Source organism: Dromiciops gliroides, chromosome 1, assembly GCF_019393635.1.
Source record: "Dromiciops gliroides isolate mDroGli1 chromosome 1, mDroGli1.pri, whole genome shotgun sequence".
Taxonomy (NCBI): Eukaryota; Metazoa; Chordata; class Mammalia; order Microbiotheria; family Microbiotheriidae; genus Dromiciops; species Dromiciops gliroides.
In genome coordinates, this window is record NC_057861.1 from 755,853,107 (window position 1) to 755,866,140 (window position 13,034).

Below are 13,034 nucleotides of genomic sequence, written 5' to 3' on the forward strand. Positions count from 1 at the left end.
CCCAGTGTATGCTCATCACTTCTGGAGATGCACTACTCACCTACCATAGCTCACTAGCCCGGGAAAGGTCCTGGAATACGAGAGGGAGTTGACACATGCCTAGACAGGCAGCTAGGTGGTGCAGCTGCTAGAGTGCTGGCCTTGGACACTAGTTGTGTGATCTTGGACAAGTCACTTGATTTCTCAGTCTCTGTTTCCTCAACTAAAAAAAAATGGTGATAACAATACCTACTTTATTGGGTTGTGAGGATCCACTGATCTAACATAAACAAAATACTTTGCAAACATTAAAATGTTATAAAAATGTTAGTTATTATTATTATTATTATTTGCAGGGCAATGAGGGTTAAGTGACTTGCCCAGGGTCACACAGCTAGTAAATGTCAAGTGTCTGTGGCCGAATTTGAATTCAGGTCCTCCTGAATCCAGGGCCTGAATCCACTGTACCACCTAGCTGCCCCATTAGTCATTATTATTAACTACTTTTTAGAGGTACCCTCTGGAGTGATGATGGTGAATAAAGATATAGTGTGGTAGTGCTCAGAGAAATCCAAATTAAAGCACTCTGAGGTTTTACTCACTCATCAGGTTGACAAAGTTGACAAAAAGGGGAAATGGCAAATGTTGGAAGGGCTTTAGGAAAATGGAAGGAGAATCAGGTTAAGGAATAAGCATTTATATAGTGCCTACTGTCTGCCAGGTGCTGCACCGTTGTTGGAGCTGTGAATTGGTCCAGCAAAATAATTTGGAACTATACCCTCAAAGTTCCCAAATTGTACATATCCTTTTACCCATCCAGAGTGCTATTAGGCCTATTCCCCAAATAGATCAAAGAAAGAGGAAAAGGATCCATGTGTGGAAAAATATTTATAGTAGCTCTTTTTGTGATAGTAAAGAACTAGAAACCAAGGGAGTACCCATCATTGGGAAATCACTGGACAAATTTTGGTATATTAAGGTTTTTGTTGTTGTTCAGTCATTTCAGTTGTGCCCAATTCACCATGACTCTATTTGGGGTTTTCTTGCCACAAATAGTGCAGTGATTTGCCATGTCCTTCTCCAGCTCATTTTGACAGATGAGGAGGATGAGGTAAACAGGGTGAAGTAACTTGCCCAGGGTCACTGAGCTAATGTGGGATACAAATTGCGATTGCGCTGTAAGAAATGATGAAGGGGATGGTTTCAGAGAAGCCTCAGAAAACTGGTAAGAACTGATGCAAATTGAGGCAAACAGAAGCAGAACAATTTGTACAACAACCACAATATTGTAAGACAAACACCTTTGAAAGACTAAAACTCTGATCAATGCAATGACAACCATGACTAGACATAATCACATAGGACACCAATTTCCTGACAGAGATGTGTGGGGTTAAGAGTAGAGGTGGAGATGTCTTTTTTTTTAATGTGACCAATTTGGGAGTTTGTTTTACTTGCCTATGAATATCTGTCTCACAGGTTCCTTCCTTCCTTCCTTCCTTCCTTCCTTCCTTCCTTCCTTCCTTCCTTCCTTCCTTCCTTCCTTCCTTCCTTCCTTCCTTCCTTCCTTCCTTCCTTCCTTCCTTCCTTCCTTCCTTCCTTCCTTCCTTCCTTCCTCCCTCCCTCCCTCCCTCCCTCCCTCCCTTCCTCCCTCCCCTCCTCCTCCTCCTCCTCTTCTTCCTCCTCCTCCTTCTTCTCTCTGTCTCTCTCTCACAGGAAGGGGGCTTGTGGAAGAGAGAGAAAATAAGTTTTGGTTATCTGAAAAAATTAAATGAAAGAAACAAAATAGAAGGTAGCCATTACAGGCATTTTCTGGTTTTGCTAGGGAAACTCTGTTTGAGAGCTGCATGCTATAGAGGAAAGTAGGCTCGCATTGGAGCAAGAAGACCTGGTGTCAAATATTAGTTCAGTTGACAGTGCTTCTCAGTATGAGCAATGAAAAGTGCTTTTGAAAGAAGCCAGGAATCCGGCTAAGACATTACAAGTGACTCTAAATTTCCTTCCATGTCTGAATTTTTGTCCTCCTGATGCTGTGAGAAGTATGTTCATTTCTACCCTATCATTCTCTTCCCTCACCAGGATGGAGATCCAGTCCGTCCAGGGGTCGCCATGACGGATCTTGCCACTGGATTATATTCATACGGTGCCATCATGGCAGGGCTCTTGCAGAGGTACAAAACAGGGAGAGGTCTCTACATTGACTGCAACCTGCTGTCATCTCAGGTATGAGCCCAACAGTGACGCTCCATTTCATAGAACAGCCTAGAGTGAGTGGCGAGCTTCTCTTTCCCTACACCAAGTCATCTCATTGCCCCATACTCTGAGGAAGTACATTTTCTTTTGTTGTAGTGGATTTTTGTTGTACTGAGCATTGCTTGAAGTACTTAGGCCACTGGGATCAGAAACATAAATGGGTTGTGGCCATAGGGGGATTTTTTTCCTTTTTTTTCTTCAGGGCAATGAGGGTTAAGTGACTTGCCTAGGGCCGCACAGTAAATGTCAAGTGTCTGAGGCTGGATTTGAACTCAGGTCCTACTGAATCCAAGGCCAGTGCTTTATCCACTGCACCACCCAGCTGCCCCCATAGTGGGGATTTTTACTGTCAAGGTATTTATTGTAATGTATTATGACCTATATTGACCAGACTAGATTTTCTCTGCTTCCTGAAACAGGCATAGAGTTGTTACAGTTTGAGGCTCAGTGACCCTTTCTTCAGATCACGAGGTCCTAGTTTAACAAGGTATTGCTTTTTTTGAACTCTGTGGTCATCCAGGGACCTAAAAGGGTTAGCTCGCTAATAGTTAGATTCCAGCAATGAAGTGGCTCCATGGACAGAGCTCTAGGCCTGGAGTCAGGGAGAGAGTTCAAATCCAGTCTCAGATATGTACTATGTGATCCAAGGCAAAATGCTTCACTTCTATCTGTCCCAGTTTCCTCATCTCTAAAATGGAGATAATTACAGCACTTACCTCAGGTTTTTGTGCAGATCAAATGAGATATTATAAAAGCCCTGACACATAGTAGGTGTTTTCTCAATGTTAGTTTCTTCCTTCTTCCCTTCACTCCTACTACAAGGACAGTGAGGCACCATGGAAGGGCTTGGCCTTCATTCCAGGAGAGGCCTGCTTTCAGCCCTGACCTCTGGCAATTCTTGGTTGTAGACTCTTTGAGAAGTACTTTGCAAACCCCAAAGTTCGCTCTTGGGGTTATTTCATGTGTTTTTCACTGGGAGCTTCAGGTCTGCCCTCCCAAGGGAGAACAAAATAAATTTAATTTGTGAGAGGAGACATTTTACTGTGGGAAAACTGCTTTATGGACTCTGGGGGCTCCAGCTTGGAATGTCCAACTTGAATGCCAAACTCGGCAAATCGTAAACTCAGGAACACAGTTCGGATGTCTTCCTGTCAATGAGTGGGAAAAATGGTGAGAGGCCATGTTGCTACCAGAAAGAAAGAAAGAAAGAAAGAAAGAAAGAAAGAAAGAAAGAAAGAAAGAAAGAAAGAAAGAAAGAAAGAAAGAAAGAAAGAAAGAAAGAAAGAAAGAAGGAAGGAAGGAAGGAAAGAAAGGAAGGAAGGAAGGAAGGAAGGAGGGAAGGAGGGAGGGAGGAAGGAAGGAGGGAAGGAGGGAGGGAGGAAGGGAGGGAGGGAGGGAAGGAGGGAAGGAAGGAAGGAAGGAAGGAGAGAAGGAAGGAAGGAAGGAAGGAGGGAGGGAGGGAGGGAGGAAGGAAGGAAGGAGGGAGGGAGGGAGAGAAGGAGGGAGGAAGGGAGGAAGGGAGGAGGGAAGGAAGGAAGGAAATAAAGAAGGAAAGAAGGGAAAAGAAAGAAAAGAAAGAAGGAGGTAACTTGCACAAGACATTTTAGAGGCTTGTAAGAGTGAGGTAGGAGTAGGGGCTCTGGAGTCAGAGGAGCCAGGTTCAAATTCTGACTGCTGTTCCCTCCTTCTGTGATCGGAGGCAAGGTGTACAGCTTCTCTAGGCACTAGTCACTTATGAGTAAAAGAAGATGATTGCACATCTTCTGGTATCTGCATCTGAGAGATGGGGAAGGAAATACTTATTTTGGAGCTCGTGGGTGTGTAGATTTTGAGTTGGAAGTAAATGTAGAGTAGATGGCCTCTGGTCCAACCAGCTCATTTTACAGATGAGAAAAATGAGGCCCAGCAAGGTCTAGTGGGGAAACCACATACACACATGTGTATGTATATACATGGTCTTGGAGTTGCAGCTCTGACAAGTACAGTGACTTGCCCACAGTCACTCAGGCAGTATGTGTCGGAGCTAGAATTTGAACTCAGGTCTTTCTCCCAATAGAGAGGCTGGCTCTCTCACCATTAGGTGATACTGCCCCTCCTTGTACATAGATATTCATCATGTGCTTGGTTCCTCATTGTGAAATGGAGGTGAGCCCAAGGCACCCAAGTAGGTAAGGGGGAGGCAAGTTCAAAGCCTGGCTCCTGTGATTTGAATTCCAGGTGTGACAGCCTAGGACCTGCATGACCTTCAGTGAGTCCAAGACTCTCCAGGTATTGGTTCCTTCCCTTGTAAAGGGAGACACTGGGACTAGATGGCCCCCAGTATTTCTTCCAGCCTTGTTTCCAAGGGCTGAAGCCATTGAGGTATGTAGGGATAGAATGCAGTATCATTGCCTCCTTAGTAACGATGCCTAGGAAGAAGCTTGAGGAATTTGGAAAGACATGAGTGTTGAAGAAGGAAGTGAGTCAAAGTGGGAAAACAACACAGACTATTACTTTCTGCTTTAGACTTCAGTGGGCAGTTCATCATGATGGTGGGGGCACAGCCCCCATCAAGTCCTCCGATGGACTGCTGGACAGCCCATGTGATTAAAACAATATCCAGTACAATGAAAATATATACAGTGTCAATAAAATAAATCTGAATGCTGTGGATATAGATTGACCAGTCCTGTGTCCACAGATTGTCATTAAATAAACATTTATTAAGCAACTACTATGTGCTAAGCTTTGGGTATAGAAAGAAAGGCAAAAGACCATCCCTGCTCTCAAGGAGTTCACAGTCTGACCAAGTGGACATCACGCAAATGATATTGTATGGACAAGATATAGACACAGGATAAATTGGAAATAATTATCAGAGGGAAGGCTTCATTAAGGGTGATTTGGGAAGGCTTCCAGGAGAAAGCGATGCTTTAGCTGGGATTTGAAGGAAGCTGGGAGACAAGATGAGGAAAGAAAAAAGATGGGGAATGAATGAGTGGAAAAAGGACTTACTGAGCTCTTACTGTGTGTAAAGGGCTGGGATGCAAATAGAAAAGCCAGGCACCCCCTACGGGGGGAATAGGATACAAATGGAAGGTTTAGCATCAAATGAAAAGACTCCATGGTCTTTAGGATAAAATGGCAAGTCAGATGGTGATGCCTCTATAAAAAGGCATTTCCATGAATGGAATCCTGTCAATTCCTGATGAAGAACTACTTGATGGGGCCAAGGATTTTGGTAGCGAGAACTTCCTTTTCTGGGTCTCCAGTAGCTGTGGCCACAGCCTCTGCAGAGCAGGTCCAGGCTGCATCTCCCTAGGGGCAGCTTCCTAGGAGGATGGCTGTGGGCATCGGGTTGGGCACTTGACTGTTCCCAAGGCTCCTTGGTTACTGGTTCTACGCTCTCTCCATCTGCAGGAATGGATTTTTCAAGTTATTGCTGGTGTTTTGGCTTGCCTGATGAGAGTCCTTCCTCTCTCAGGCATCTTGGTGCTTCATCCAAGCTACCTTGCCTTTTCTGTGAGTGGCCGTTGGTCAGGATGGAAAGGATGGAGAAGTGGGGGACTGGAGGTATAGAATGCGATATATGCTATCAGATGTAGTTGATAGATCAGTTAGTTCTGTTTAACTCTTTCCCCCTTGTTGCAAGGGAAGGAAGACTCACTGGGGCAGGGTTAAAACTGGAAATAGAATCATCATATTTATCTAGAGCTTTAAGATTTGTAAAGTGCTTTACATATATTAACTCACTAGATCCTCAGTAACCCCGTGAGTTAGGTGGTGCTGGTACAGTTATCCCAATTTTACAGAAGAGGAAACTGAGGCTTATAGAGCAGCAAAGACTTGCCCAAAGTCACACAGTCAGGATCAGAGCTGGTACCCAAAGCACAGTCTCTTGCCTCCATGTCCATTTCTCTTTCCCTTGGAGCACGCTGCCTCACGGATCAGGTCTTCTCTGTCTCTGTCTCTATCTCTGTCTCTGTCTCTGTCTCTGTCTCTATCTTTGTCTCTCTTCTCTTTTCTCCCATGTCAGTTCTTCCTGCAGAGCCCTTCAATCTTTCTCAGTCTTACTTATTCTTCCTCTCTCTTTGCTACTTTACTCTTATTTTTCATTCTTTTCTTCCTCCTTTTTTCTCTCTTAAAAATCTCTCAAATGTCACAAAATAAACATTTCTATGCATAAAGTAGAACAGAAAATGAGAATTGTAGTGAGACTGTGAATATCCATGACATACAGTGTCTTTTCCCCTTTTCTTCCTCACTCTAAGTAGCCATGACACTGACCTGATACGAACACACATGCGTATGTATGTACACGGTTTTGGAGTTATAGCTCTGATGAGTACGGTGACTTGCCCATGGTCACTCAGGCAGTATGTGACAGAGCTAGAATTTGAACTTGGCTCTTTCTCCCAATAGAGAGGCTGGCTCTCTCTCCATTAGGTGATGCTGCCCCTCCATGTAAATAGATATTCACCATGTGCTTGGTTTCTTATTGTGGAATGGAGGTGAGCCTGACTTCTTGAAGACTGTTTTAGGGGACACATGTACTGAACAAGCTTCCCAGCTGGGCCTGGAGATGTCTGTTGTCAGAGACCAGCCAAACAGGGGAAATCAGTCCTTGGTTGGCATCCTGTAGTAGCATTTTAGTCACGGGTATCAAGGCATTCATTCCTTTGACCTAAGTTTGATGGGATGCAGTGTCCAGCATGGCAGGGACTGCCTGAAATTCTCTAGTATTTTAGATTCACTTAATAAAAGTTTGCATTCTATTTTCTCAATAGGAAAATGTGAGTGGAATATTTTACATTTCTGGTTTGGCTTAGTTTTTTAAAATTGTTGTTCAGTTATGTCCTTTGTGACCCCATTTGGGGTTTTCTTGGCAAAGATGCTGGAGTGCTTTGCCATTTCCTTCTCCAGCTCATTTTACAGATGAGGAAACTGAGGCAAACAGGGTGAAGTGACTTGCCCAGGGTCACAAAGCTAGTCAGAGGTCACATTTGAACTCAGGTCTTCTTTACTCCAGGCCTGACACTCTACCTGCTACACCACCTACCTGCCCCTTAAAAAATTTCCAAGGCACCAAATTAGGTCATCTTTTCTCTGCCTTTCAATTGATTTCTCTTTGGTGGGGGAGGGGCTTCTGTGTGGTCAGATGATTGTATGAAACAACAACTCCCAAAGTCATTTCATTTGCTGAGTGTGGTGGCTTCTTCTAGCTGCCTTCTAGGTCTAACATCTTAGGATTTAGAATATGAATAATTAACATAGTGGATATTTTAGTAGCTTTAGTGAAATAAGTGAGTGGTTGACTTCCTGATGTAGTATATGGCATATATTGGCTTTTGCTCTTCCACATTTTGGTTGACACGCCAGGTATGTTAGTACCATTACTAGCAATAATCGGTAAATAGGGAAGTGTTTCTTTGGCAGCTACTGCCCCGAGAAGCCCCTTCAGAGAGCTTTGTACTTCACACGGAGCACAGCCTAGGCAAAGCTCTGGAGGTGGGAGATGAAACCTTGTATGGGACAATAACAAGTAGACCCGTTTGGCTGAAATGCAGAATGTGCAAGGGGAGAAATAATGAGTCATTAGCTCCAAATGGGGGCAGAGGATACCAAACGGAAGAGTTTGAATTTAATTTAATCACTGCACAGAGAGGGGGCTCCTGAATCTCCTGTGTTCTGCTTTAGAAATCACAGTCTGATTAGAGAAGTTGGAGGGAGACCAAGGAGAAGGTTACTGTGACAGTTGAGTTAAAAGGACAGTTTGCTAAGCAGACAGAGATGAGGTGAGACAGCCCATGAGCTAATTCTGCCTCCCTCCTCACTCCCTGCTTTCCCCAATTCATCTTAACCTCAGCAATCTTTCAGGATGTCCCCTCTTAGCTAGCCTCCCACGGCAGCCTTGATGTGGCCTTGTCCCACGCGGGTTAATGGTTAATGGTTAATGGTGCCTTCCTGGCTGCCTTCTGGGGGCAGGAGCCCATTCGATAGTTGTCCTTTCATTTCCTCTAGACCTTATCAATCCTTTTCTCTCTGGGATCATCTCCAATCAGATTCAGCCTTCCTGCCACTTGGTCCTCACCAGTCCTAATTGTTTCTATAATTGGGGGGGGGGTATTTGCTCTTCCTCTTCTCTTTACCTTCCTCTGTGTTTATATAGATATAAATGCTTCTCTCTTGTGTTTTCCTGCTGTAATCAAGGGTGGCTTTCCTCCAGCTGCTGCATTCTTAAACATCTTGTAAGTGAAATTTTCATTTGAAATTAGTGAGAAAAGATACATGTAGAAAATGGAGTTTGATACAAAATGCATTATTCATAAAAGTATCTCAAGGGGGACACAATAAAGCATCACTGCTCCTAGATTTAGAGCCAGAGGGGCCTCTGGGCCGTTATCTGGTCTGTACCCAAGCAGGGATGCTCTCTGTAGCTTCTCTGAGATGTGAGAACCTGATTTCCTCTGGAAGACCTCCCAGGCTGGTGGGCTGGGGCAGTCCATTCACCTTGGGGACCGCTCTGATTGGTAGGAGGTGTTTCTTGTTACAGGGCTAGTCTCTGAAGCTTTCCTCACTTGTCCTGAGCTCTGCTTTGTGGAATGGTGCAAACAGATTAGTGCCAAATGGCTTCTCTATAAGAACCCTAACCTGTCATGAAGATGGGACCACTCCCAAGTCTTCTCCTCTCCTTCGGAGATCACCACTTTCCTTTCCTTTCTGAGTACTCACATATCATTCCTTCAGTAGGGTGTGAGCAGGTGGAATTGAATGTCTTATACAATCATGCTCCGTAGCCCATGGTTGGAAACATCCATCTTTTTTGATTTTGAATGATGTGGAAAAAAACCCAAAAAACCCTAACACACCCCTTGTGGAACTGTGAACTCATCCAGTCAAATTTTTGAGCAATCTGGAATTATGCCCAAAGAGTTATAACACTGTGTATACCCTTTGACCCAGTAGTACCACTATTAGGTCTGTTCCCAAGGTGATCAAGGAAAAAGGAAAAGAAGCTATGTTCATAGATATTGATAAGACTCGTTCTGAAAGTTGTTCTGAGCTGCACCCCCACCCTGCCCCATGCCTCGTTATCCCCCTCACACCCTTGATGCAGTCACTGCTTTCACTGCTATCCCTCACACATGACATCGCATCTCCTGTCACCTTGCCTTTGCACAAACCACACCCCATGCATGCCTGCAATCTCCCCACCCCTTAGCCTTGCGTCTGGACTCCCTCACTCCCTCCATCCCCATCTCCTAGGTATTGATGCCGTGTCTGGAGAGGATATTTATTTGCTATTGACTTATCTGTGGACATGTTTTACACTCAGTAGAATGTGAGCTCCTTGAGGGTAGGGACTGGTTCATTCTTTGTACTTATCTTTCTAACACAGTGCCTGACACACAGTAGGTGCTTAATAAATGCTTATCAAATGAGCAAATGACCTGGGCATTGACCTCTGAACTATGTCAATGTGAGACATTTTAAAGATAGCCCAGTCCTATCTCTCAGTTATCCTATAAGAAAGAAACTTTCGTGTCTGTTTTCATCCTTCTCACACATTTATTTTCTGCTTTGAATGACTATTTACTTGCTTTAAGCAAATTATTATTATCATTAATAGCAATCACAGTAAGAAGCAGTATGGTATAGTGGAGAGAGATCCGGCCTCAAAGCAGAGCAGGCCTAGGGTCAAGTGTTACCTTTGATGACCACTGCATGAGTGACCTTGGACAACATGGGATCTGGCAGTGGGTTAGGCTTCTTTCTGAGACCCTGTAGAGCTGTAGAGAAGGCACAGAGAGGGGCGGCTAGGTGGCGCAGTGGATAGAGCACCAGCCCTGGATTCAGGAGTTCCTGAGTTCAAATCCGGCCTCAGACACTTGACACTTACTGGCTGTGTGACCCTGGGCAAGTCACTTAACCCCATTGCCCCATAAAAAAAAAAAGAAAAAAAAAAGAGAAGGCACAGAGAGGGGTCATTGTTCAGCATGGGGGTGGGGTACCTTACCCCAGAGTTCCTTATATAGGTAAAATCACTGGTCTAGTCCATATCATTTATTTATTTATTGGTGAGGCAATTGGAGTTAAGTGACTTGCCCAGGGTCACATGGCTATTAAGTGTCAAGTGTCTGAGGCTGGATTTGAACTCAGGTCCTCCTGAATCCAGGGCTGGTGTCTTATCCACTGAGCCACCTAGCTGTCCCCTAGTTCATATCATTTTTAAAAATTCTTCATTTAGATAATTTTACTTATTTTTTTGATCATTCACTTATTGGTCTGTCTGATCTGTATGTCTATGTGTCTGTCTTTCTATTCATCTAAGTCCATACCTCTGATTTCATTTGAGTGGAAGCTCCCTCCATGCATGCATGCATGTTGTCAACTTGTCTATATGTCATAGTTTTAGAGGGTTTTGGGGAGCAGGGGGCTGCAAAATGACTTGTCTGGAGTCATCTCGCTAGGATTTAGGATCAAGCTCAAGAGCCAGATGGATGGGGCAGCTAGGTGGCACAGTGGATAGAGCACTGGCCCTGGATTCAGGAGGACCTGAGTTCAAATCCAGCCTAAGACACTTGGCACTTACTAGCTGTGTGACCCTGGGCAAGTCACTTAAGCCTCATTGCCCTGCCAAAAACAAAACAAAAGAAACAAAAAAAAATCCCCCCAAAACAACAAAAAAAGCCAGATGGACACTGAGACCATTGACTTCAGCCTCACTTTACAGATGAGGACACGGGAAGCCCAGTGCGCTCAAGTCTTAAGCCAAGGCTACAGATATAGGAATCAGTCACTAGGCAGTACTGCCTTTCCAGCAGATTACATTGTGTGAGCTGCTACCATGAGAAGCCTGGGACCCTGTACAGGTGTAAAATACCTGCTTTATGTGGAGAGAGGATGAACGAGTGACAGGCCACCTAATGCCAGCATTGTTCTAAGAAGCCTTTGCATGCAGGGGCCTGATGGGAGCTGGGCAGACTTGGATGGCGGCTGGTGATTGACTCAGATGATTTGTGGGCCCCAGCAGAGCCATGGCCAGGATCTCCCTGAGAAGAGGCCTGCCTGCCGGCTCACCCGCCTCTTGGATGTGGTTGGCCAAGGGTGCCCACTTCTTGTAGCTCCTAGATTATAAACTTTTAACCCTTGTTATAAAGTGCTTTTGATACAGACATTTTTTTTGTCTCAAGAGGATTTACAGTTGTCAACTTCAGACCTTTGAATGTCAGCATCTAAACAGTGCCCTGTAGATGATACTGGTAAATAAGGAGGAAGTGGGCTTGGATGTGGTTTCAATTATGCTGTGGCTCCCTTTCCTCTGTTGTGGCTTGACAAGAAATCGCTCTTGGAAGTTTTAATATCCTTCCTGTGTTTAATTGCAAACAGGCTCCTGACATCACCACGACAATGGGTCAGTTTCTGGAGCCCCCAGTGTGTGTGTGTGTGTGTGTGTGTGTGTGTGTGTGTGTGTGTGTGTGTGTGTGCGCGCGTGCATGTGTGCGTGTGTGTGTGCATGCATGCACTTTTTGGGGAAAGGAGAGGAGGCAAGAGGAAGGAGGGAGAGGAGGAAGGAGAGAGAGACAGAGAGAGAGAGACAGACCGACAGACAGACAGATAAAGAGAGAATGTGAATGCACACACACACACCTCACCTGGGCCATTTGTGGAGTGTCCCTTTTCTATGTGTGAGTTGAGAGGACAGGGACACCTTTAATTCTTGTGATTTCTGTGAAAAGTTCTATGAGACATAAGGACACGGAACAGCTTTGAAAAAAGCAGAGTGACTCCAAGGACATCGTTTTTCTCAAGGCACACACCTGTGTTTGTTGTGAGCCTGTTTTCAAATCTGGTAATTCAGCCTCTCCCCCTTATAGACTTAGAGCAGTAGGAGATCAGAGACTTGTATAGACCCTCCTCAGACAGCCAAGGAACCCGAGGACATTTGTCATAAGAGGGGCAGTGATTTGCTTAAAGTTGTAGGATCATAGATTTGCAGCTGAAAGGGACCTCAGAGGTCAAACCTCTTCATATTTAGACGAGGAAACTGAGGCCTGAGGAAATGAAGTGACTTGCCCATGGTCACATGAGAAAAACACAAAGATGGGATTTGAACTCTAGACACAGTAAATGTCATATTTAGAGTTTGAACCCAGTATCTCTGGTCCCAGCTAAAATCCCACCTTCTCCAGGAAGCCTTCCCCAACCTTTCTTAATTCCAGGAACTTAGCCTGGCACATAGTAGGCACTTAACAAATATTGATTGATTGACTGATACTATTATACCATATTTCTTCTTGACTGTGGTGTTGGATAGTTTTAATTTTTTTTTTTTTTAGTGAGGCAATTGGGGTTAAGTGACTTGCCCAGGGTCACACAGCTAGTAAATGTCAAGTGTCTGAGGCCTGATTTGAACTCAGGTACTCCTGACTCCAGGGCCGGTGCTCTATCCACTGCACCACCTAGCTGCCCCTAGTTTTAATTTTTTAATTATTTTTTTTTTTGTGGGACAATGAGGGTTAAGTGACTTGCCCAGGGTCTCACACAGCTAGTAAGTGTCAAGTGTCTGAAGCTGGATTTGAACTCAGGTCCTCCTGAATCCAGGGCTGGTGTTTTAACCACTATGCCACCTAGCTGCCCCCTTGGATAGTTTTAAATTGTAAGCTTATATAGTGAGTGCTCAATCATCCTTGTCAAATTTTCAGTCATAGCTAAGTTTTCTCTTTCCTCCCTCACACACTACCAGGTGCAAATTAAAGTAATACTTAACCCTTCAATATATTTGTAATACCACTGATGTGGGTTCCAGGTTGCTTAGCTTC

At 44.5% G+C, this 13,034-nt stretch overlaps 1 protein-coding gene across 3 annotated transcripts in view; it reads left to right on the forward strand.

The window, feature by feature from the left end:
- Nucleotides 1-13,034, forward strand: part of SUGCT (succinyl-CoA:glutarate-CoA transferase) — a 623,067-nt gene that overhangs the window by 62,766 nt on the left and 547,267 nt on the right. For all 3 annotated transcript variants that reach the window (XM_044004982.1, XM_044005065.1, XM_044005154.1), the window contains exon 8: nt 2,059-2,202. In XM_044004982.1, the coding sequence (XP_043860917.1) occupies nt 2,059-2,202 (144 nt within the window). The remainder of the gene's footprint in view (nt 1-2,058; nt 2,203-13,034) is intronic.